General features: G+C 35.9%; 4 protein-coding genes across 8 annotated transcripts in view; 1 reads left to right on the top strand and 3 right to left on the bottom strand.

Annotated features, from left to right (window-relative positions):
- Positions 1–362: 362 nt before the first annotated feature.
- Positions 363–4342, bottom strand: LOC102587581 (uncharacterized protein At4g15545-like). Of its 2 annotated transcripts, none has more exons than XM_015308136.1 (9): positions 3888–4342; positions 3697–3765; positions 2618–2671; positions 2299–2362; positions 2098–2163; positions 1753–2007; positions 1421–1466; positions 1259–1337; positions 363–1147 (listed from the first exon to the last, which is right to left on the bottom strand). In XM_015308136.1, the coding sequence occupies exons 1-9, from the start codon at positions 4182–4184 to the stop codon at positions 1055–1057; spliced, it is 1023 nt and encodes a 340-aa protein (XP_015163622.1). In that variant the 5' UTR covers positions 4185–4342; the 3' UTR covers positions 363–1054. The 2 variants fall into 2 exon arrangements, with proteins under 2 accessions (XP_015163622.1, XP_006346233.1); XM_006346171.2 differs by having other exon boundaries at positions 2092–2163; positions 3888–4338.
- A 544-nt stretch (positions 4343–4886) lies between these two features.
- On the bottom strand, positions 4887–9333 carry LOC102579738 (protein unc-45 homolog A). The gene is made up of 3 exons (XM_006345973.2): positions 8887–9333; positions 6280–6468; positions 4887–5756 (listed from the first exon to the last, which is right to left on the bottom strand). The coding sequence occupies exons 1-3, from the start codon at positions 9067–9069 to the stop codon at positions 5358–5360; spliced, it is 771 nt and encodes a 256-aa protein (XP_006346035.1). The 5' UTR covers positions 9070–9333; the 3' UTR covers positions 4887–5357.
- Positions 9334–10308: 975 nt separating this feature from the next.
- LOC102579414 (uncharacterized) lies at positions 10309–11312 on the top strand. Its single transcript, XM_006345972.2, has one exon. The coding sequence runs from the start codon at positions 10469–10471 to the stop codon at positions 11069–11071; it is 603 nt and encodes a 200-aa protein (XP_006346034.1). The 5' UTR covers positions 10309–10468; the 3' UTR covers positions 11072–11312.
- Positions 11313–11553: 241 nt separating this feature from the next.
- LOC107060341 (probable LRR receptor-like serine/threonine-protein kinase At1g56140) overlaps positions 11554–20601 on the bottom strand; it is an 11243-nt gene continuing 2195 nt past the window's right edge. Inside the window, exons 2-24 of one of the 4 annotated variants that reach the window (XM_015308132.1) lie at positions 19791–19968; positions 19337–19408; positions 19179–19250; positions 19020–19091; positions 18823–18894; positions 17901–17972; positions 17723–17797; positions 17499–17570; positions 17329–17400; positions 17163–17234; positions 16891–16962; positions 16747–16812; positions 15820–15885; positions 15672–15716; positions 15538–15602; positions 14891–15267; positions 14337–14532; positions 14073–14237; positions 13573–13691; positions 13053–13263; positions 12707–12938; positions 12473–12623; positions 11554–12135 (exon numbers count right to left, since the gene is read on the bottom strand). In XM_015308132.1, coding sequence (XP_015163618.1) covers positions 11767–12135; positions 12473–12623; positions 12707–12938; positions 13053–13263; positions 13573–13691; positions 14073–14237; positions 14337–14532; positions 14891–15267; positions 15538–15602; positions 15672–15716; positions 15820–15885; positions 16747–16812; positions 16891–16962; positions 17163–17234; positions 17329–17400; positions 17499–17570; positions 17723–17797; positions 17901–17972; positions 18823–18894; positions 19020–19091; positions 19179–19250; positions 19337–19408; positions 19791–19968 — 2963 coding nt within the window. In that variant the 3' untranslated portion in view covers positions 11554–11766. Of the gene's footprint in view, positions 12136–12472; positions 12624–12706; positions 12939–13052; positions 13264–13572; positions 13692–14072; positions 14238–14336; positions 14533–14890; positions 15268–15537; positions 15603–15671; positions 15717–15819; positions 15886–16746; positions 16813–16890; positions 16963–17162; positions 17235–17328; positions 17401–17498; positions 17571–17722; positions 17798–17900; positions 17973–18822; positions 18895–19019; positions 19092–19178; positions 19251–19336; positions 19409–19790; positions 20071–20601 lie in introns of those variants that run through there. The other 3 variants (XM_015308133.1, XM_015308134.1, XM_015308135.1) reach the window with 3 other exon arrangements.

Here is a 20601-nt window from a genome sequence, read left to right as displayed (position 1 = left end):
AAGGAAAAAGAGCTTCTAGTCTTTATAAGATCGCTGCAGCTATTGGGTTATCTATTGATTTAACATCGATCATAAAAAGATACCACCTTTCTTTTGGTAAAGGCGATCAACAAAAATCATACAGCAGTATTCTTGTTCAACATATATATATTGAGAATCTACATGTTCCAATTCTTTGCACGCTATCATCAAGGCATGATTATCCTCTTGTCAAAAAGTAGGATCAATTGCTTTTCCACCCCACATGTTAACTTTTTCATCTCACTACCTCTTGACCTTGGCATTGAATTATTTTTAATTTCTTTACTACGTATAGTGAGGAGAAAATATTGATAAGTACCAATCAACGGTACAAGTTCGGATATGAACAGAGATCCTGCAATTCAATGAAACTGATAGTGTGTTGTATTAGATTCTTACAGTAGATACAACTACAACATCAGAGTTTTGGTTTGCTAGTTATGGATGCTAAGTATCAATAGTATACCCTTCAATTTACATATTAATGTCCGCATGATAACACAACTAGTGCCAATACTGCAGATACTCATTTCTCCACAGAAGAAAATTTCAAGTGAAGCAGAAGAAGATATACATACCCATACCATACGCGTGCAAATGAAAGAGCGAGAGCAGCAACAGAAGGAAATTCAACTCACAAGTTGATTCAACTGCCATCTGCTGGCACCACCCGCTCCTCTCAGATGTGCCACACGTGACATTAAAATTGAAAATGCAAAACTGAAATGAGAGAAAAAGAAGGGAATAATTTACAGCATATATCCATGATTTAATGAGAATTTAAACATGAGATCATTGACTCATCAGCTAGCAATAGCACAATCTGTACCAATCTCAATTGTTTGAATTTCTACAAGGTTGCACCTCAAAAGATTTCTGAGCTGATGTTTAGTGATACTGCACCTCAAGTTGGAACATAGCTCAAGAGTTTCACAAGTCCTTTGGTCAACTTTAGATCACTAAGTAAGACTTATGTTAATTGTTTAAGCTACCATAAGATGGGAATATACACCCAAGATGACTTTTTGTACTGTCAACGAACACCGCGGTTAAGCATCCCTTGGAATGATAGATAGAGATCCTTGTTATCCGTTCCAAAAATCTCTTCTGCTTTTTTCAAAGTTTCCTAAAATAATACAATGTGCAAAAAGAAAAAGCAGAAAAGCATTTAGATATTGAACTAAGCAAATACAAGGTAATCATAGGACAGTCTAATAACTAAGATTATATTCATCACCTCACGAGATTGCTTTTGAGCATTTAGTTCCTTTATGTTTGCTAGAAACGCACTGAACTGCTCATAAGACAGACGACTCCTGAATCAACACATGCTGATCATCAGGAGAAAGATCGTTTACTCGGATGAATTAAAAAGAACAAAAGTCAAAAAATTAGATACCTGGCTTGACGGAAGAACTCCTTCCCATCAGCTCGAGGAGTTTGAGCTTAAAATTCACATACATGAACTAATTAGTAATACAACAATTTGTCCAAATGGAAACAACATCAGCTAGAAAAGGTAGTCGAATGTTTGTTACACACGTATAGAATCATTTTTACACTTGAGCAAAATCGTGTATATAGTGTAAATATTGGAGTCAACACAACTTTGCATCTCATATAAAGAATGACTCTCTATGTGTGTAATGACAGAAGTGCAGATCTACAGCAGTAACATTTGTATAAGCTTATACAAGGAAATTGGAAAGAAAAAAGATAGCTCTTGGAAACCTGGTTTCGGCCGTGCCCTTGGAGGTGAGTTAGCTGCTGAGGACTGTTGACTCGAAGGATAGAATGATGACATTGAAACTCGGCGTTGAAATTGAGGAATTGTTGGAGAGGTACTGCCAGATGTCCTCCGAGGAGATACTGCAGCAGAACATCGTCTGGGGGAAACACTAGCAGAGGTTATTTTTGGTGTGTCACTTGGAGTAAGCAGTGGTGTTATGTAAGGGCTGGAAAACCTTTGCAAAGAGTGATTTGAAGCTGGATCCAAGAAAAAAGATATAATAATTACACAGCTTTCACAACATTCTAATATTCTCATGTAAGAACATGTAAAGTCAATACCATCACCATTACTTCCTCTTCCGTCTACAGAACCACTGAAAGAATGATGCACTGTGTAGCTATTCACCTCCTCTGCAAGATAGAATTATCAAAATCAAACTCAGAACATGAGGTCTCCATAGCTTGAAACAGCTAAAGTTACATGATATCTGGAACATGAAAAGCAAACAAAATTCAAAGGACTTAAAATGTCAATGGTGAAACTACCTTTTAAAGGATATGACTTATGAATAGATTGATCATAAATGCCAATATCAACAGTTTCAGCTTGCTGCCATGGTGAAAAAAGAAAAGATCATCACAGTCGATAAAAGAAAAGAAGAAAATTCTTGAAGGGAAACAAAACTTCTAAAAAGAAGAGATTGAGCCTCATGTTTTTGTACTGTCCTACAAGTCAAATGGAAATCAAGTTCATTCTTGTTTAGAATATTACAGATTATACCCAAATTTTCTTTTTGCAAGTGCTGGTGACCTTCTAATAATACTCTCAAAAGAAATGCCAAAAAATGAATATTATGAAACTTACAGATGAGTCATCATCACTCAAAGACTGCACCAATTGCCTTTTAAAAGTCTCCAACTGTTTAAACAAAAAAGGAAGTAAGTTTATGCAGTTGAAATGAAAATAGAAGATGAATTAGACTATGAGATTTCCACTTTCAATATTCTTTCATTAGAAGGATGACAAGAATACTGTCCAATACCAGGAAAAAAGCACTGTGAAGGAACCGAAAGTATATAAAGCAGAAAACATAAGTCTCTGCTTTTAAATTTTTTAACACTTCACATTCGCTGGCAGTATTTAGCAAGTATAATAACAATTTTAGTTGAAATAAAGGGAAAGGATTCTTCTCTTCCATGTGTATTATAAATGTCACTAATGGTAAATTCACAAACTGTGTGCTTATTTTTAGCATTGTCATCAGCCATCCAGGAAAAGTAAATCATCATGAAATGAGCTCTACTTCAAACATTTAAATGAACTTATTAGCAAGCAGTTTACTTGTTTGTATTCCATATAACACAAGAGCAAATTAATTCAACTGCTGAAGTTCTTCATTTGCATCCCAAGAACAAAATGAAGCATGGATGCCTCCCCTCCCCCTCCTGCTCCCCAAAAATTATCTCAGGTTTATAAATTGACACCAAGAACATGTTAAACCAAATGTGTGAAGGGACATGTAGTCAAGCATTTAATTTTGCATGATTTTTCCAAATCAACTAAGCAAGTAGCAAACGTTCTGTTTCATTGCAATCCCAGACACATCCACAGATGTTAAAAATGGTGTTTTTTTCCCTTCAAGATTTTTTATGATGGTCAGCATAAGTAATACTACATCTAGTTTCCAGAGACTTAGCCTAGTAAGAGTTACTTTAATATTACAAGAAAAAGAACATCTGTTTCACTAGCCTTGCTGGTGAATTGATCATCTAAATCAGCAATTGAAAGTAACCCTCAAAAGTTTTTCAAAAAAATAGACCAGAATAAGCTTAGAAAGGCTAGAGCATAAACAGATAAATAAAAACCATGATTCATGAGAGAGTATTCCAACAATTGACCAGGAGAAGTCAAAAAAATAATAATAATTGAAGAAAAGTATTAACCTTTGCTAAGTCGCGACCAAGCTTCTTTGCAGTAAAAGCCAGATTATCTCTCTCCTTCGACAGTTTCATCTTTTAATTCCCAAAAAAAAAAAAGATTAATTTATTCTTTTGTTAAAAAAAAAGAAAAAGATTAATTCCCTTTAAATGGAAATGAAAAGCAAAAGCAAAAGAAGTGATTTTTGCAGAAATACATTATCTTGGAGAGTGATGTTCAATCGCAATTCGGCCTGGTGACAGGCCTGTTCGAGCTGAGAGACCTTATCCTCGAGGTCGAGGATGACGCGATCCTTTCCGTTAAGCTTCTGTCGGAGCCTGTCCATCTCAGACTCCAGGCTTGTAACGCGAGAAGCGATTGCCATGGAGGTGATCTTCCGGGCAAGGTCCAATTGGTCATATGGGTCCGTCGGAATAACAGAAAGCATTTCATCGGAAAGGTGAAAATCCGGGCCGGCATTCCGTCTGCTTTCGATGATGCTGTTCTCCGACATCTCCAGAATTTCCAAACCCTAATTTCTGAAAATTGAAGAGAAATGGGGTTTGGAAATGGAGGAATGTGTGTGAGCTAGGCACGACGACGATGCTTTTTCTTTTTTGTTTTTGTTTCCAAAAAGGATCTATCTGCGGTGGGTTTGAATTTTAATTGGGTTTCCCTCCAAAGGTTTGGGGTCTTTTTCTGTTTGGGCCCCCAGTCCATGTCTTTCTATTACACTAGAAAACAAATATATACTGACTTTTGGCTAAATTTAGTAACAAAGGGCGGGCTACTGCTACTATATTAGTAAACTATTAGGTTAGACCTTGTATTTGTCGTAAAAAATAAAAACTATTTCTATTATGTGTATATATGTACTTGTGAATTTAGTAACTAAAACGAGCTATGAATCATGCATAAGTTTGATATCATTAACTTTGAATTCTAATTTTAACTTTGTCTAAACAAGAAGTTTGTGTACTTGAACTTTATCTCTAAATAGATAAATAAGGGTAAAGTTGCAATCAAACCTTAATTTCAAATGTTACAATTAGTTTCATTAACGTACTTTGAACTTCATCCCAAAAAAAAGGGGATTAGAAACCAAAGGTGACTGCAGATATTATTAGTACTTAATTTAATTTGGGGGGATTATGATTCTTTATCAATACAAAATATGCTTTGCTAATGTAAAAAGATACAACACAACCCCAAAAAGAAGAAGAAAGGTATGTTCCTCTTCTCATTGATTTAACGGAGAAACACACTGTTGGTGGTCTCACAATTCATTCATTCAACAGAATCATGCATCCAAAGACGTAAATCTACAATGTTCCACCAAAGAGAATTGTACAGCCAGCAGCCTGGACACCAGTTTTCCGGAATGGAAAACAATCAAAACAGCACTAGAGTCATAGTAACACTGCCAGAACCATCTCACTCTGGCAGATGATATCCCAGTTTTTGTTGCTCTCTCACTTCATATAAAATGTACATTGTTTATATGCTCACAAGTATAAGGTTTATATGCTCACAAGTACAAGGAACTATCAACATGAGCCAGAGCTTCCACGTGATGCTGAATGAAACAAAGTTAGCATCATTTCGAAGCCCAATAGACTTTCAGATCTCTTCATATGAAACAACAAAGAATTGTATGGCCCAATTTGCATTAAATACTTTCTTCGTCTTACTTAACAGCTCGCACACCAATAGTTTTGACACGGAATCTATACTGAGGTTGAGAATCATCGTCATCATCATCATCATCGTCATCTTCACTAGACTCATCTTCAACCCTATCCCATCTAGAATAGTCAAGCCGTGAATGTCCTTTTGGCTGTGGGATTGCTTCCCAGCTAGACGACTGTTGTTCAGACGATTCCATTTTTGGAACATCACTGACTTCAGTTGTCTGTTTGACACTTCCAGACTCGGCTTTTATTGTGGTTACTTCCACAACATCTCTTTTGTCTTCTCCTACATCAACTTCATTGGTTTCTCTATTTGTACATTGTTCTTCCCAATCTACCTTTAAGTCATCATCTTCGTCAAGCTCTGCTTCATCTTCAGGTATTGGAGCAAGTGACTTTCCTTGAACAAAAGAAGAAGCATCTCTAAATTACCATCTATGAAAAGGGTCAGATAGACAAGGAAAACAATCTCGTTTACTTTGAACACTTTTGGCACAGAAATGAAGAATCATGAAACCACTACTCTATATGAGCACATAAATTCGACTATATGGTGACTCAATTACAAAGGAGGAAACAAAATCAGAATGTAATGAGAGTCAATTCATTTGCTTGACCAATGTATGCCAAAAGTCCGTCCTAATTTGGTTGATGTTGATTTCCCCTAAGAATTAGCAAAGATATGGTAAATGCTTTAACTATGACATTTTGATTAAGTTAATGGTAGCATACGAATAGATTTTTGAAAAAAATATACATGAAAACTTTACTCCATCAAGCAGCACCATAATGTAAATAGAAAGAAACACGGGCCCATTATAGTTAAGCCATAGACAGAGCCGCAAAGGGTAGAGAGGAGTTGGTGAAAAAAGTAAACAAACATAAAAAGAAAACCCAAGAGAAAGGCAGAATGACTACCAATTGGGTCTTCAGACGGGCATGGAGGTTTTGATACACTTCTGATGATGGATTCAACTCAATTAACCTGTTGACATCGAAAAGTGCTGAATGGTACTCCTTGAGGGTGACTAAGGTTTGAGCGCGCAACATCAGCGCGCCTGTGTGTTTTTGATCAAGTTCAAGCACCAATGTACATTCATCTGCTGCCTGCAACATGATATAATAACCAACAGTAAGCTCAAAGACAGCACTGAACAGATAAATCCTCCCTCTTTTCTCTAATTTATCTTTCTTCAAACAATAACAAGAGGAACATACAGTATACTGCAGCAACACAAACTATAGCAACCAGGCATCATTTTTTTGATAAAATATGCTCAGAAAAAAGGCCATAAATATCTGACAAGAGACACGTTCAACGCTGTTGGAGTACTGTCCATTGTTAGGATCATCATCATCAACTGCTTCAAGTTTAACGGTTTACTAAAACTGAGACTGAGTGATCACTTCTTCTTCCGCTCACTCATATGCTTACTACATTATCGATAAAGGGAAAACCTAAAATAAAAAGAAATTGTTCAAGCTAACTTGGATATTTCTATTTGCTAATAGGAAACACTATATGCTAGTTTTAGTAATTAATGAACAAGTTATTCAAAAAAAATTGGCTGTATTCGGGTATCAAGCAAACCTTGGATACATAAAACTTCGCAGTTACCTAGTTATCAATTATGTACACAGCCTGGTCACTGAAAACAAATTACTAACATCCACTGGCGGAGCTACAGCCTTGGAAGGGTGGTCAGCTGAACACTCTTTGCAGGAAAATTATATTGTTTGTAGAGCTGAAATATCGTTTTTAACATACAATTATTCACTCTTGTACACTCTTGACACAACTGAGAGTGATAGCTCAGCGGCCAAGGGTGGTCTGACTTTCTAAAGAAGCACGGGTTCGATTCCTACAGCTATTATTTGTGTACATCTTTTTAAAAGTAAAATAGAACAAATAAGGTGAGTCGTTCACTAACTCTTGCTGCTTGTGCTGAGAAAATATACTCTCATATTAAATATTCTTCTTAACGGATTCTTGTGTTATTATTGCAAGAAGACAACGAGAAATATTTTATTGGTATCAAAAAAAGGGGAAAGTATTTTTCATTAAAAAGCTACTCCCTCTTTGTCAGTTTATGTGATATTTTTCGCTATTCAAGATTCAAACTATGTAAATTTTCACCAATATTTTAAAATGTTTTATTTTTATCATATTGATATGAGAAATATCATAACTTATAGTAATTTTTGTATAGTTAAAATATAGTGTTGATTTAATCCAACTTAGCTTCAAAGATTAGTCAACTTGACACTCGGAAAGCAAAATAGATCATATAATTTGAAACGGATGGAGTATTATCTATAGGCATCACAAAACTAAGCACAAAACATACTCTTTTATTTCATTATTCGAGATCTAACTCAACTTCAAAAGCTAGCTCATGAGGGGAGAACTTCTCAAGACCATATAAAGAGTCTAAATTCTCCTCATCCCACTGATGTGGGATTCAACACCCGCCTCACGCTTAGATTGGACACCTGGAGCGTGGACAAGTTATAAGGGGACCCAACATCGGTAAACCACAAATTGGAATGGGCCTAGCTCTGATATCACGTTAAATGGACCTTATAAAGAGTCCAAATTCTTCTCATCTCACCGATGTGGGACTCAACACTTATAATACAATTTGATCATTTTTTAGGCAATTTCGTAGTGCCTAATGTAATGAAGAGATATTTAGTATTGTTTCTAATGAGTTTATTATTTAAAAAAAATTCAAGATATGAAATCTTTTCGAGTAGAATTGAATAATTATTTGGAATATGCTTTCACTAGAATAATTTATTTCTTCTATTTTTAAGTTAGTTTTAATTTATAGGATTGTTAGTACCATAACAAGTGCTTTTATGACTTAGCTAAATATTATGTAGCTTCACTTAAAAATTCCGCGCCCATTCATGATTTTTCTTCTTTCATTTTTTAGTATTTACCTCTTCGAAGTTTGAACACCCTTCGCTAAAATCCTGGCTACGCCTCTACTAAAGTCCAATACAATATTCAGTTCATGATGTGCACATCAGTTAAGACCTTAAGCTACTCATCGAAGCCCGTGTATTTCGAGATATAAAGAGCCAACCAACAAGGAAAACCAAGGACCTAGAAAACCGAAAAAGATGATTCACTGATTTGCTATCTATGGGTGTAACTAATCAAAGAAAAAGAAAAGTTGATTTATTGATTTGGAACTTAAAGCTCAAGCAAGTAGGGTCAACATTAACTATAAAAAGGAAAAAGGATATCCCTTTTTGCTTCATTTGAACTATGTTATTGCTGAAAAGAGAAACTTTATAGTACATGATGAATTCAGTAAAAGATTGAATTTCATTTTAAAGCTATTTTCTAAAAGAGCAGCCATTTGTTACCAGGGCCATGGTTTCACAACACTATATCAGCTAGCAACTCGGAACCATTCGAAATGAGAAAGGTCAAAGCATCAAGTTCCAAGTTACAGAGCTCGAATTCAACAAATGTTTGATGTAATTATGGATGAAGATAAATAAAGATGTAACCTTTTTGAAATCGTGAAGTTTGAGGAAACAAGCAGCACGATTGCTGTGGAGAGCGATCTTTTGGGACTTTGTTTTAGCCAAAGAAAGAGCATCCGTATAAAAACCCAGAGCTTCGGCATATCTACCTTCCCTGTACATCTGGTGAGCTCTTTCGATCTTGTTGATGGTAGCTGATGAGGCCATGTGTTGTATGTATGTACCCTAATTCGAAGAAATTGAATCGAATAATACAGAAAACAGCAACTTGAATTTGAAAAATTGGGAGAATTGAGGTTGAAGAAAATGGAACAATCAGTCAGAGAAGGAAGTAATCGATCGGGGGCAAAGCAAATAGCGGAGCGGCAATGCGTGTATGAGCGGGAGCAAAGTTACGGGTCCACCCTTTTCCAAAATGCTTCCTCTTGTCCCGTCACTGGGAAAGGAAATAAAATAAAAAAGGAAAAGATCTGATTCCATTTCCCATATACTAGTACTAGTGTAGAACCATTTAATTTTGAATACTAATCACCAATAACATATTCAATTATTAATCTACTATATCCTTATTTTTATTCAACTAAATCTCTATCAAAGTAAAAAATGAGACAAATGACTAATATAATGTGTACTTCTGACAAGAAAAAAAAACTTACTTATACGGTTAATATTTACTCCAAACAATGAATATATAATTGATATTTTATACTATAGTTTTATCTTGTAATCACAATTAATTGAATATATGTAACATCATTTCAGTTTATCACTTTATCATAATAAACAAGTTCATAACCATTCGGTGATTGAATGTGTACTCACGTGATTAATCAAAGGACGGAAAAATTATTTAATTTTTGTAATTTAGTCGAGGGAGCTTGTCTAGTATCAAACTCTACAAGAGTTTTCTTCAAGCAAATAGTCTTACCTAAGAGAGTTTGTGACCATGAAAGATTTGATCCTTTATTAAACAAAACGGCAACAAAGAGTTCACTTCGATTCTCATCCAAAAAGTCACAAATATCTTCTTATGCAATATAGATGGCATTTTTAGCTTAGATATCTTTCTTTTTTTATGACAAGAAAAAATTCACAGCTACTATTCTTTGAATAGGCACAAAATAAGATATTTTTAGTTTAGATATCTTATACTATAAAACTAACTTTCCTCAAACATCAAAAGTTAAAATAATAATGGAAGATGATGACATGTAGATGACTTGATATAAAAATCGAAGCATTTTTGCCACTAAACAAATAGTTAAAAACTTCTTCAACTTGTACAAAAAGTTGCACGTGCTATTTCATAAGACAACATATTCAAAAACCTCAAAAGGAAAAAGGAAAAAAAATTATATAAATAATTGTAGGACGTTTTCCCATTTTCACAAGAAAAAGAAAAAAATATAGTGATGAATCCAGATCCAGCTAAGATTTGCTAGATCTGTAAATATAGGAGTCAGTCACATTTGACGAAATCCATAAAATCGACCGTTACATAATTTCAAATCCTAAAGGACCGTTAAAAAGGAGGGCTCCTCTTTACTTTTCCCCCCCGCTCGCCACCTCCATTCTCCCCTAATCCCAAAGCAACTTTCGATCTCCAATGGCGAGCAACACTTCAATAATGGAATCCAAGCCCTTACACCCACTTCACCAAATCGCAGAAACCCCAACTCACAAGTTGCTTCTCAAACAATGGCTGAAAGAAGAAGAACTCATCCTCAACAGAATCGCTACCAAAGAAACCCAAATCGATTCCGTCCGCAATGAAATCACCCAGCTTTACTGCATTTTCTTCCTGTTCCATTCGATTTCGCTTATGCTTTTATTCAGTGCTTCCTCCAAATGGGCTTCGAAAACCGGGCTTTGCCACCGTTCATGGATCCCGTCAATCTGTTCTCTCCTCTGTTCTATGGGTATCATTTGGGCTGTTAGGTACAAGACGGATACGGAGAGTCACTTAGAGAAACTGTTGGAGAGAGAGAAAGAGGATGGGAAATTACTGGCTAAGTGTGTGGAGGAGTTGAAGAGAAAAGGGATGGAATTTGATTTGTTGAAGGAAGTTGATGCTCTTAGGAGGGCTAAGAGTTTGAGGGTTGAAGCTAAGGTGGTTCGAAAATGGTCAGCTAGAGACTTTGTGTCTCTGTTTTTCTTCTCTGTTACGTGTCTGGTACTCGCTTTAACCAGGACCATTTTGTGTGGTTGACACTTGCAAGGTTTGAATTGCAGCAAAATGGGCTGTATCTTCTCTTTTAATACTCTACAACTGGAAAGCCTCAAGCTTTTAGCTTCTGACTTCTGTAATCATTTAGTAAAAGGAAATTAATTGTGGGCAAGGGAAGTTGCAGAATATACTGTTCTGCTTTTTGTTATTTGAGTTTTCTTTATGTATTTTTGCAGTTAAAAATGAATCTTATTTGGCAATGAATTCTCAACATTTTCAGCTTTGCTTGATTGTTTCTGCCTGTAGTTTCTGGTTATGGAACACTGCAAAGGTAGTTTCTTTAGAATGTTCCCTGCAACTCAATTCACCCTTATTTGTTTTTATAAGCTTTTCTGCTATTTTATCCATCAGATGCCTCGTACAATAGTGTAATACTTCAGTGGATTATGCATTTTATATTCATAGGGATCCCGATTCATGTCCCTACATAACTAGGAAGTAGAGCAGGAGAGAATAAAGAGTTCTCAATATCGTGTATCTTTTAGTCAGTGTGATTTTTTGAGTCTGAAGAATCAGTCTCTAAAAAAAAGGTAGGCATAGTAGTCCTTAAATCAACGAAAACCTATACACAAATGGTTGCAGAAAGAATCTAAAGAAAGATGACATCTTCAAAACAAACAAAAGGGTAAAAGTTTATCTGACGTCTCGCTTCATCTCTGACTGAAAATTAAAAGATTTCATCCACCCTCTCCAATGAAGTCTCTGAGAATTGGTGTTTCAGCACTAGATGATGAATAATTTGTATTAGGGGCAGTACTTGTACCCACTGATGAATTGTGCATTTGCGAAGAATGTTTGGTCATGAAGGTTGTTGCATCTTTAAATTTCCAGTCAATCAGGTATCCAGGTCTGGAAGTCACAGTGGCAACCTCAGCATCTCCTGTAAGCATTGCTATTACACGGGACATTGAGGGTCGTAACCCCGGGGGTGTTTGAGTGCATAGTAGAGCTATCCCTATTACTTTTTTCACTTCGTCTACATCAAATTCAGATAAATTTGCATCCACCAGCTCAGTTTCACGCTTGTTCTCATGAAGCTGCCAAGCCTGGAAGAGAAGTGTACACAGGAGTCAGTGATATGTGATGAATATGGTTAGAAGTTAGAACTATACAAAAAATGTAGCAACCACAGGACAACGCGATAAGTAAAAGTCTTAAAAGACAATAGAGATTAAAAGTAGAAAAGTACGAATTCAAAGGAATAATTTTCTTCCATTTCGTTAATCCAAGTGGTATATGTTGTGAATCTTCCATTCTTTACATTGAATAAAATGCCTGAAGCTAGAAGTTGCATAACGACTTGCAGCAGCAACCGATGAAAACACATATATTTCATTGTTCTAATGCTTTACTAAAAGCAAAGATCGAAGGGAAGGACTTTACCAACTCAAGAAGATAGATCTTGTCTTCTTCCAAGCTCTCATCAGAGTTTGGTCTACCACTGACAATCTCTAGAGCTACAACTCCGAAGCCAAACACATCAGCCTTCTCAGTCAGATGTCCACGCATGGCATATTCTGGTGCAAGATACCCTCTACAAAAAAAAACTAGCTTCACGAAACAAAACTATAGAAAAGGAGTCAAAGAATATGACACACTCAATTTTCAGGATCTAACATTGTGCCTGCAACACGAGTGCTTATATGAGTCTGTTTGTCATCGTAAAGTTTTGCCAATCCAAAATCTGAAATTTTAGGGTTCAGGTCTGCATCAAGCAGAATATTACTGGCCTTAACATCTCGATGGACAATACGGACTCGAGATTCCTCGTGAAGATATGCTAGACCCTTTGCCACTCCCAAGCAAATCTGGAAGCGTATTGGCCAGTCAAGATATAATGATCCTTTCTCTGGGCAATTGAAACCAAAATCTCAATATCATTCTATAAAATGAGAAGTATTTTTTTCTTCTCTTACTGAGGAAAGGCAGAAATTCCAAGATATTGTATTCATTATATTAGTACCAAATAATGCTTGATCAAGACTCTTGTTTTCAAGATACTCATAAACAAGTAATCGCCTGTCTCCCTCAATGCAGCAACCATAGAGTTTCACAAGATTACGGTGTTGTACAGCTGATATAGTAGCAATCTCTGCCACAAACTGACTCTTTCCTTGATGTGATGCCACAGACAATTGTTTAACAGCAACAATCCTGTTGTCCTCAAGTGTTCCCTATGGACCACAAAAGTTGGTTCAAGGTTCAGACAATTTCAATGAAATCATTTCCTGTTAGCCATAATTCATAGCAAAACTAAAGCAAACAAGAGAGTACAAGAATTTAGCCACAAAACATTTCTTGATGGCAGAGATATAGATTATTGGAGGCCACAATGTCTAGAAATGGAAATAAGGAAATCACTAAAGAGAAAGGCTTTGGAAAGAACAAGGTTATATGAGACACATGTGAGCTATAGGTGCAACAAACATAGCAATATTGGGAACACTAGTTACTTCAGAAATTCATATAGAAGAATGGATTGCCTTGTAAACTGGTCCGAAACCTCCCTGTCCAAGCTTATTGGAAATACAGAAGTCACCAGTCGCAGCTCGAAGTACTGAATAGCTGAAAGTGTAGGGTCTGGTTTCTATCCCCAGGAACTCTGCAGATTTGAAGAGAAACATATCCTTAATAAGATGAATCAGTTTCTGGGACTTATAAACTAGCACATACACTATACATTATTTCTTAAGCTGAAAAACTGTGGGAAATGCATGTGCTGACTCCTTGCATTACTCTTGCTCGGGTGATTCATGCGTTTTACTTTTAACTTCTGCAGTCTAAACAGAAGTGTCCAATCAAGAAATGCGCCACAAGCATTTCCAAGAAAACTTTAATCTTGAAATGGAAGTGTTGGTCAAGCGACTTTACTGTATGATCCAGTCTTAGACAGCTTCCAAGAAGCAGTTAAACTTAAAGATAGATGAATCACTTAAAAGTCAAAAACCGGAAGAACCATTATAGATCAGTTTGTGTTTCTTACCTTCATCCTCCAAAGCCTGTTGCTGTTTTCTTTTCTGAATTAGGTAATAGACTAAAAATAATGAAATCAAGCTTATGACTCCAACACCAACAACGATACCCACAATCAGGCCAGTCCAGTTCTTTTTTGTAGTAAAAGGCTGCTCGCTAGCAGGGGGAATTAAATCTGTAGAAAAGCTTGGCAGTCTCAGTTCAGCTTTGAATGCCTACATTTAAGAATCTAATTTATTTGTGGTTGAACAGATTGTCGGTAATTCATGGATACCTGAGGTTGCACTAATTGCTGATATGGAAGGTCCATATGTGCCTTGTATAGGTACACAGCAGGTCCCTTTTCCAGCCCAGAACAGATGTATCTCAAGATAATTTTCAGAAACCAGAGCTATAAATTGCCTTTGAACAGCTGCTAGGGACCCCCCAGCCTCCTTCCGTATGTCAAAATCTTTCAATCTCCGAATCCCCTGGAAAAGATAATCATCAAATCATTAAGTTAATTTACGATGTAAATGTAGGAAAGGAGAATAAAAGTTATTTCTACAAAACAAGTTTGTCGTGAGCAGTATTGAATGGCTCAAAGCAGTGAAATAAGGTTGCGATTTTCGTTTTGAGAAATGGTAAAAGAAAGGAGGACAACCTGTCTACATCAGTCAATCAATTAACTATGCATCAAAGTAGGAGTCGACTATATGAAACCTCAAAATCAAAAGTGATGTTCTTTTCAGACCCAAATAATTCCAATATTTCTTTGTTTATGAATAATATGTCTTCAACTCTTCAAGGCAAATAAGGACTTCTCTGTTTTAATAAAATAATGCATACCTGTACATAAACGTCAAATACTCGTCTTCCAAGACTATGCCAAGTTGGGGTATTTAAGATTTCTGACTCAGCAAACTGGAGGTTCACAGTGTAAATACCATTAACAAGGCCCAAGCCATAGTATCTAAGTGATCCAGAGGAAATTCGTGCAGTTTGAAAGAGTTGTGAATCCAAGGTGTTTGAAAACTGAGATGATTTGAAGCTTGTGAAGCTCTGATTTGGACGGTCAGAATACAGACCAGCATTACTAACAGCCCATCTCCCTGTACTAGTTATGAAATATGAGGCTGGACCCAGAATTTCATTGTCCCTCTCATACGATATCTGATTACTAGTCTTTATTGGAGGTCCCCCACATTTAATTGCAAAGCCGGAATCTGTGAATTATGAAAAATCACATGCATGAGAAGATAAGAAACCAGCAAAACAGTTAAATATTTGAGCACCAGAAGTAGATGCAAGCAAATATTACAGATTTGGTATATTACCTTAAATGGACGAATTCAACTAGATGGATGCTGACCACTCTTATATTGTGATTTATAGACACAAAATGTAGAACAAATATTTTCAAACTTATCCATACTAATGGAACCAGAAACTTGGAATAGGATTTTTATCATCAAGGAATTGTATGAAGCACTTACATCTCGGAGATCCTATATTGCAAGGGAAGTTCCGTTGAAGACAATCTAACCCCGAACGCAGATAACTGAAAACAAAAGGAACTATCAGTGTTAATTATAATTACAACATTGTTGACAACTAGATTTACAATTACCCATCGTCTGATTGTCCTATTGTAAGGCTGTTGCCAACTAAATTTCTGCAAGTTGTCAAATATCAGTGGTGGCATAATGATCACAGTGGAAACTGGGAAAAAAGAGTAGGCAAACCATTATGTAGATTTCAGCTATTTCTATACATACAATTGTTCAATTGGGTCATTGATCCAAGCAGGGATTCTTCCAGATAACCCATTGTATGATAAATCTCTACATAAAAAGAAGGGACGTTAAGCAACAACTAGCTAAACATTTCAGATATTTCTGCATCCAAAAAATAGAAAATGTTGAGCATTTATTTCATCTAAGAAATTATTACTAATGCAACTGTATGGCGATGGGATTAAGTAAGAGACAGAAGCTAGTGGGATCTAGAAAGATAGACAAAAAGTTTTTGAGCAATAACAATCTAGTAAATGCCTCTTTTTCTCTTGAAGTTGTCGAAATTACTCATAATAAGATATTGGCTACAATTGCAAAGGTCTTATCAATAAAAATTCAATTTATCTGTGATCTAGGCATAAGTAGCAATGCCTGAGCCATCAATGAGATACCACTCTGGAAGGGTTCAAATAAATCCATTCTTTATTGACCTGACCAGGAAAGAAGAAGTTTTTCCTCGATCTCTCTCAATTAAAGCCTTATATCCACAGAAAAAAGTTGCTAGGCATTTTTATTTTTTCCTATTTTGACTTCTATGAAGCTTCTTTCTTTGCTACAATTGATAAAAATCGTTGTTTTAGATGATGCATATGTAGAAAGCCTATGTTGCTACAGCCGCATGAAATTACAGCATCAGATAATATTTGAAGGAGAGATATTTGGAAATTTTAAACTGATGAACAAACTATTTTTTACACACTGACACAATAACATGCTAGATATTATGAACCAATCTAGTAAAGTCACTGGTATTTATATCCTATCATGCATTACCCAGTAAGGAAGGTGCTGAAATCACTTATAACAGAAGTAGTCCTTCATTCTTCTTAAAAAGATAGTGAAAATGTTGAAAGTTCAGCATATTCATTCCAACATAAAGGATATCATATAAAAACAAGAGTTACTCACATAGTCTGGAGAGACCGTCCCTTCTGAGCTGGCAGGGCGCCTGTTAGCTTGTTATCACCAAGAAACCTGATGATTAAAAAGGGCATTAGCACATGAAGATACCGTTAAGGTGGTACCAAATATAAGCAAACATTAGATCATTACAGGTGAGTCAGCGAAATCAGATTGAAAAGTGCAGCTGGAATACGCCCAGACAAATTGTTGAAGCTCAAATCCCTGAGAAGAAGATAAATAAAAGTCAGCCCAAATGAGTAGTAATTAATGAATGAGGGCTCCAACGTCTTCCACGTGAACTCAAGTTGAATATAGTAGCACGACAATGTTAAAAGTGCTTACGCTCACATATCATGCCATAAGTGAGATAATTAAAATTCAATCCAAAATACCGAGGTCTTAAAATGTCTATAAAAACTCACAGTAGAGACAGGCTATGATATTCTCGCATATTACTTGGGATGGAACCTGAAATATTGTTATTCCGTAAAACCCTGAAAGTACCGAATTTAGTTGTGTCAGGGAAGAAGAAGAAAAGAAATAAAATGTCAAGCTTTGTAGCATGTGGTACTGTGTCATATTCCTTACAGCTTGCTGAGAGACTTCATATTCCTGAGGAAGTCAAAAGAAGAGCTACCATTGGATAGATCACTTACTCTCCTGTTAGTTATGCAGAAGAGGAAATATCAGATTCTGCTAAATGTAAAAGTGGATTCTAAGCTATGAACAAAATGATAATAACAGTCGCAAAAACTCACAGGTCGGTCAGAGAGGTTAAGTTGGAAAAGGAAGCTGGTATTGGACCATCAAAAGCATTTCCTTGGAACCTCCTGTGGCAATAGAAAGATCAGTCACAGACTATGCTAGAGAGGAGATGCAGTAAGGAACATTATCGCAATGCTGCACTGAAAAAGTAAGACACCATTCTCGAAACAATTTGAGAATAACAAACTGGACATAGTTCAAATAATTGTGATCTTACAGTGTGGTAAGCTTTGACCAATTATTTCCAATGAAATCAGGAATCCTCCCTGTAAAATCATTATCTGAAGCCCACCTGAAAGCACAAATAGTTTAGTTTCCCGTGAGATTTACTACACATATATGTCTAAGTAGAAATTGGGAAGCTAGTGAAGGAGCATGTGACAGAGAGCTCTTACACTGTGACCAAGTTCTGCAGTTTCGCAAACGTCAATGGTATTGGACCACTAACACCAGAACTATCGAGATAACTATGCAAGGAAACAATATTTCTTCAGAGAAGATAAAAATTATTAAAGAAGGCACTATTCAAGAGAAAATAACTTATATAACTTAAAGTTAGCTTTTCATTGACCACATTTGATGTTCTTTTAAGTGGCTATCACATGCATGTTATATATTTTGTCAAGCATGAGATTTGTTGGAGAAAATTCAGTACGCCATAGATGCCTATGTTTGATAGAAACTCTCATGTCTTCATTAGAATATGTTTCATCTTTTGGCATCTTTTATGTTTCAACTGTGTGCTATCTATTTCATGAAATATTATTCTCCCTTCATATCTAGTTCTGTATGTTGCGTGTTCAGATTAGGATTTTAAAGCTTAAAATATATAAAATGGAAAGAGAAACGAGAAGGATACTAATGTACGTAAAATGAGAGTTTTATGTGTTGTCCATGTCGTACTCTGCATTTTCTGAAAAATCAATGACATGCTACACATAATAAGAACCTAATGTAGCTTATCATACTCGTGACAGAAGGCACGATTACTTCATCAGAAAATCAGAGAAGGATTAAACACCTATACCCCCTCCACTGGCACAAAAATAGAACAAGAAGAACAGCAGATTGCTTTAGATCATTGGCAGAATAGTTAAATGGTTGACACACACCAAGAAGAAACGATCCTGACAACCTCCTGCTCTATCTGGTTACAATTTTCTGGCCTTGCATTTGATGTATAAACAACACAGTACCATCAAAATTCAACATGATATTGATAAACAAATAGTATAAATTCCATGCAAAATGTAAAACTCTAACAAGATTTTGACATGGTAACGTTTTTAAGATGTCAAAAGATGCATCACAACTTACATTTGTATCAGTTTTGTTAAGTTTCCAAGCTCTGAAGGCAGAGGTCCAGCGAAGTTGTTTGTACCAAAACTACTGCAGCAAAGTAAAATTGCATCTTTGAGGTGAATAAAAAACAGAAGTGATGAAGACTGATGCTCTTCGTAAATCAATGATATTATCACAGAACCAAGGGTCCAAAGGACATAAGGAGAACATACAATGAACTTAAGTCGGTCAACAATCCAAGTTCCTTTGGAAGCTCCCCTGACAATGCATTGATGTCAAAGGCTCTGGAGACGCCAAATATTAAAATTATTCCAAACATGTTAACACCAAAAATATCACGTGTACAAACAACTGAAACAGAGTAGACTTACAGACGTTTCATCCGAGTCAGCTTGCCAATGGATGGAGACAGTGTGCCTGTTAAGTAATTGTGGCCCAAATTGCTGCATTTTGTAACAAAAATATCAGAAGTGGGGAGATCAAACATGAACAGTCTAGGATAAAACTACACATAGGAGGAAACGAGTACAGATCATCGAGGAAGGTAAGGCTCCATAATTCATCTGGAATTTCACCCCAGACGTCCAATTCATAAACTCTCCTGTAAAGAATGATTGAAAAAGAGAAGTCAGAGTTGCATGGTAAGTAAATATACCGAACACTACATCCTATTGGATACAAGAAGAAGAAGAAGAAGAAGCAGCAGTACATATATGTAAACACAAATATAAGGCGAAATACACAGATGGCTGAGGCTTCCTTAACTTGGCTACAACTGTAGCTTAGCTAACTCAACTTGAGGCAGGCTTGTTCTTACTAGATACTTCAACCTCACTCAATGTGTGTCTACTAACTACAAATCGCAAACATTTAAAAGATGTCTCTCTATATATATGTATATACATTAAAAGGAGATCAACGTTTTAGATTGTCTCTTTAAAAATGTCAATAAAGTGAATAACACGGGGAAAAGAGTGGCTTACAAGCCAGTGATATGACAAAGAGTTCCATTGTTGGCAGAACAATCACATTTGATGGCGGGATTAAACTCTAGGATTGAAGTTGAATCAATGGCATCTCCGCTGCATAACTCACCACTAATGTTCCAATGATTTGTTGCAGAAATCCCCCATTTTTGGAAGATGGAGTTCAAAGCACGGGCTGCAGTAGAGTGGACAAAATTAATCCATGAAATCATTACCCGCCCAAACCTGTCCATTTATTAGCTCAGCTCATTTCATCCTATGAAAGTTTGGACAATATCTATCCCACATTGATCAATGAAAAATCTTGTCAAAATATACTCAAAAACACATTTTATAAGTTATACATAGTTATAATAAAAAATAAATAAAGCAACAAAAACTTAGTAGGAATTGGACGGGTTAAGTTTTGACATGCATTTTAGTTCATTTCAATTCAAGTAACTTTTAGGCGGACCCATAACCTGCTCATTTATTAACTCAACCTATTTTAACCCACCCAAATGCAGCCTGCCCATTTGCGCTGCAACATCAATAACTTACAACTATAAGAATCTAATTGATGATGCCATGATAAAAAAAATATCACAAAGTTGATGTTGTAAACAAGGGACTAATGCTACTCCCTTAGTCCATTTTTTGAAATTGAAAATATTTTTTAAAAATAAAATTTTGAAATTGAAAATATTTTTTAAAAACAAATTTGAAATATTTTTTTTTTTGGAGGGGGGCTGGGTAGGAGGGGGGTTGGGGGGGTCAAGGGTAGGGGTGAAAAAAATAAAATTTTGAAATTGAAAATATTTTTTAAAAA

The sequence above is a fragment of the Solanum tuberosum genome, unplaced genomic scaffold (genome assembly GCF_000226075.1).
Source record: "Solanum tuberosum cultivar DM 1-3 516 R44 unplaced genomic scaffold, SolTub_3.0 scf00076, whole genome shotgun sequence".
In the NCBI taxonomy this organism is placed as follows: domain Eukaryota; kingdom Viridiplantae; phylum Streptophyta; class Magnoliopsida; order Solanales; family Solanaceae; genus Solanum; species Solanum tuberosum.
The sequence above is the reverse complement of the archived record's forward strand: the minus strand, read 5'-3'. Positions and strand labels throughout refer to the sequence as shown.

What these genes read in the sequence shown, in the direction of transcription:
- LOC102579414 (XM_006345972.2), top strand. Translation starts at nt 10,469, where the DNA reads ATGGCGAGCAACACTTCAATAATGGAATCCAAGCCCTTACACCCACTT.
- LOC102579738 (XM_006345973.2), bottom strand. Translation starts at nt 9,069, where the DNA reads ATGGCCTCATCAGCTACCATCAACAAGATCGAAAGAGCTCACCAGATG. An exon ending in AACTTCACGATTTCAAAAAG is followed by an intron (nt 6,469 to 8,886) that starts GTTACATCTTTA and finishes ATCATGTTGCAG; the next exon opens with GCAGCAGATGAATGTACATT. An exon ending in CCCGTCTGAAGACCCAATTG is followed by an intron (nt 5,757 to 6,279) that starts GTAGTCATTCTG and finishes GTTCAAGGAAAG; the next exon opens with TCACTTGCTCCAATACCTGA.
- LOC102587581 (XM_006346171.2), bottom strand. Translation starts at nt 4,184, where the DNA reads ATGTCGGAGAACAGCATCATCGAAAGCAGACGGAATGCCGGCCCGGAT. An exon ending in ACATCACTCTCCAAGATAAT is followed by an intron (nt 3,766 to 3,887) that starts GTATTTCTGCAA and finishes GGGAATTAAAAG; the next exon opens with ATGAAACTGTCGAAGGAGAG. An exon ending in AAGAGGAAGTAATGGTGATG is followed by an intron (nt 2,008 to 2,091) that starts GTATTGACTTTA and finishes TCTTGGATCCAG; the next exon opens with CTTCAAATCACTCTTTGCAA.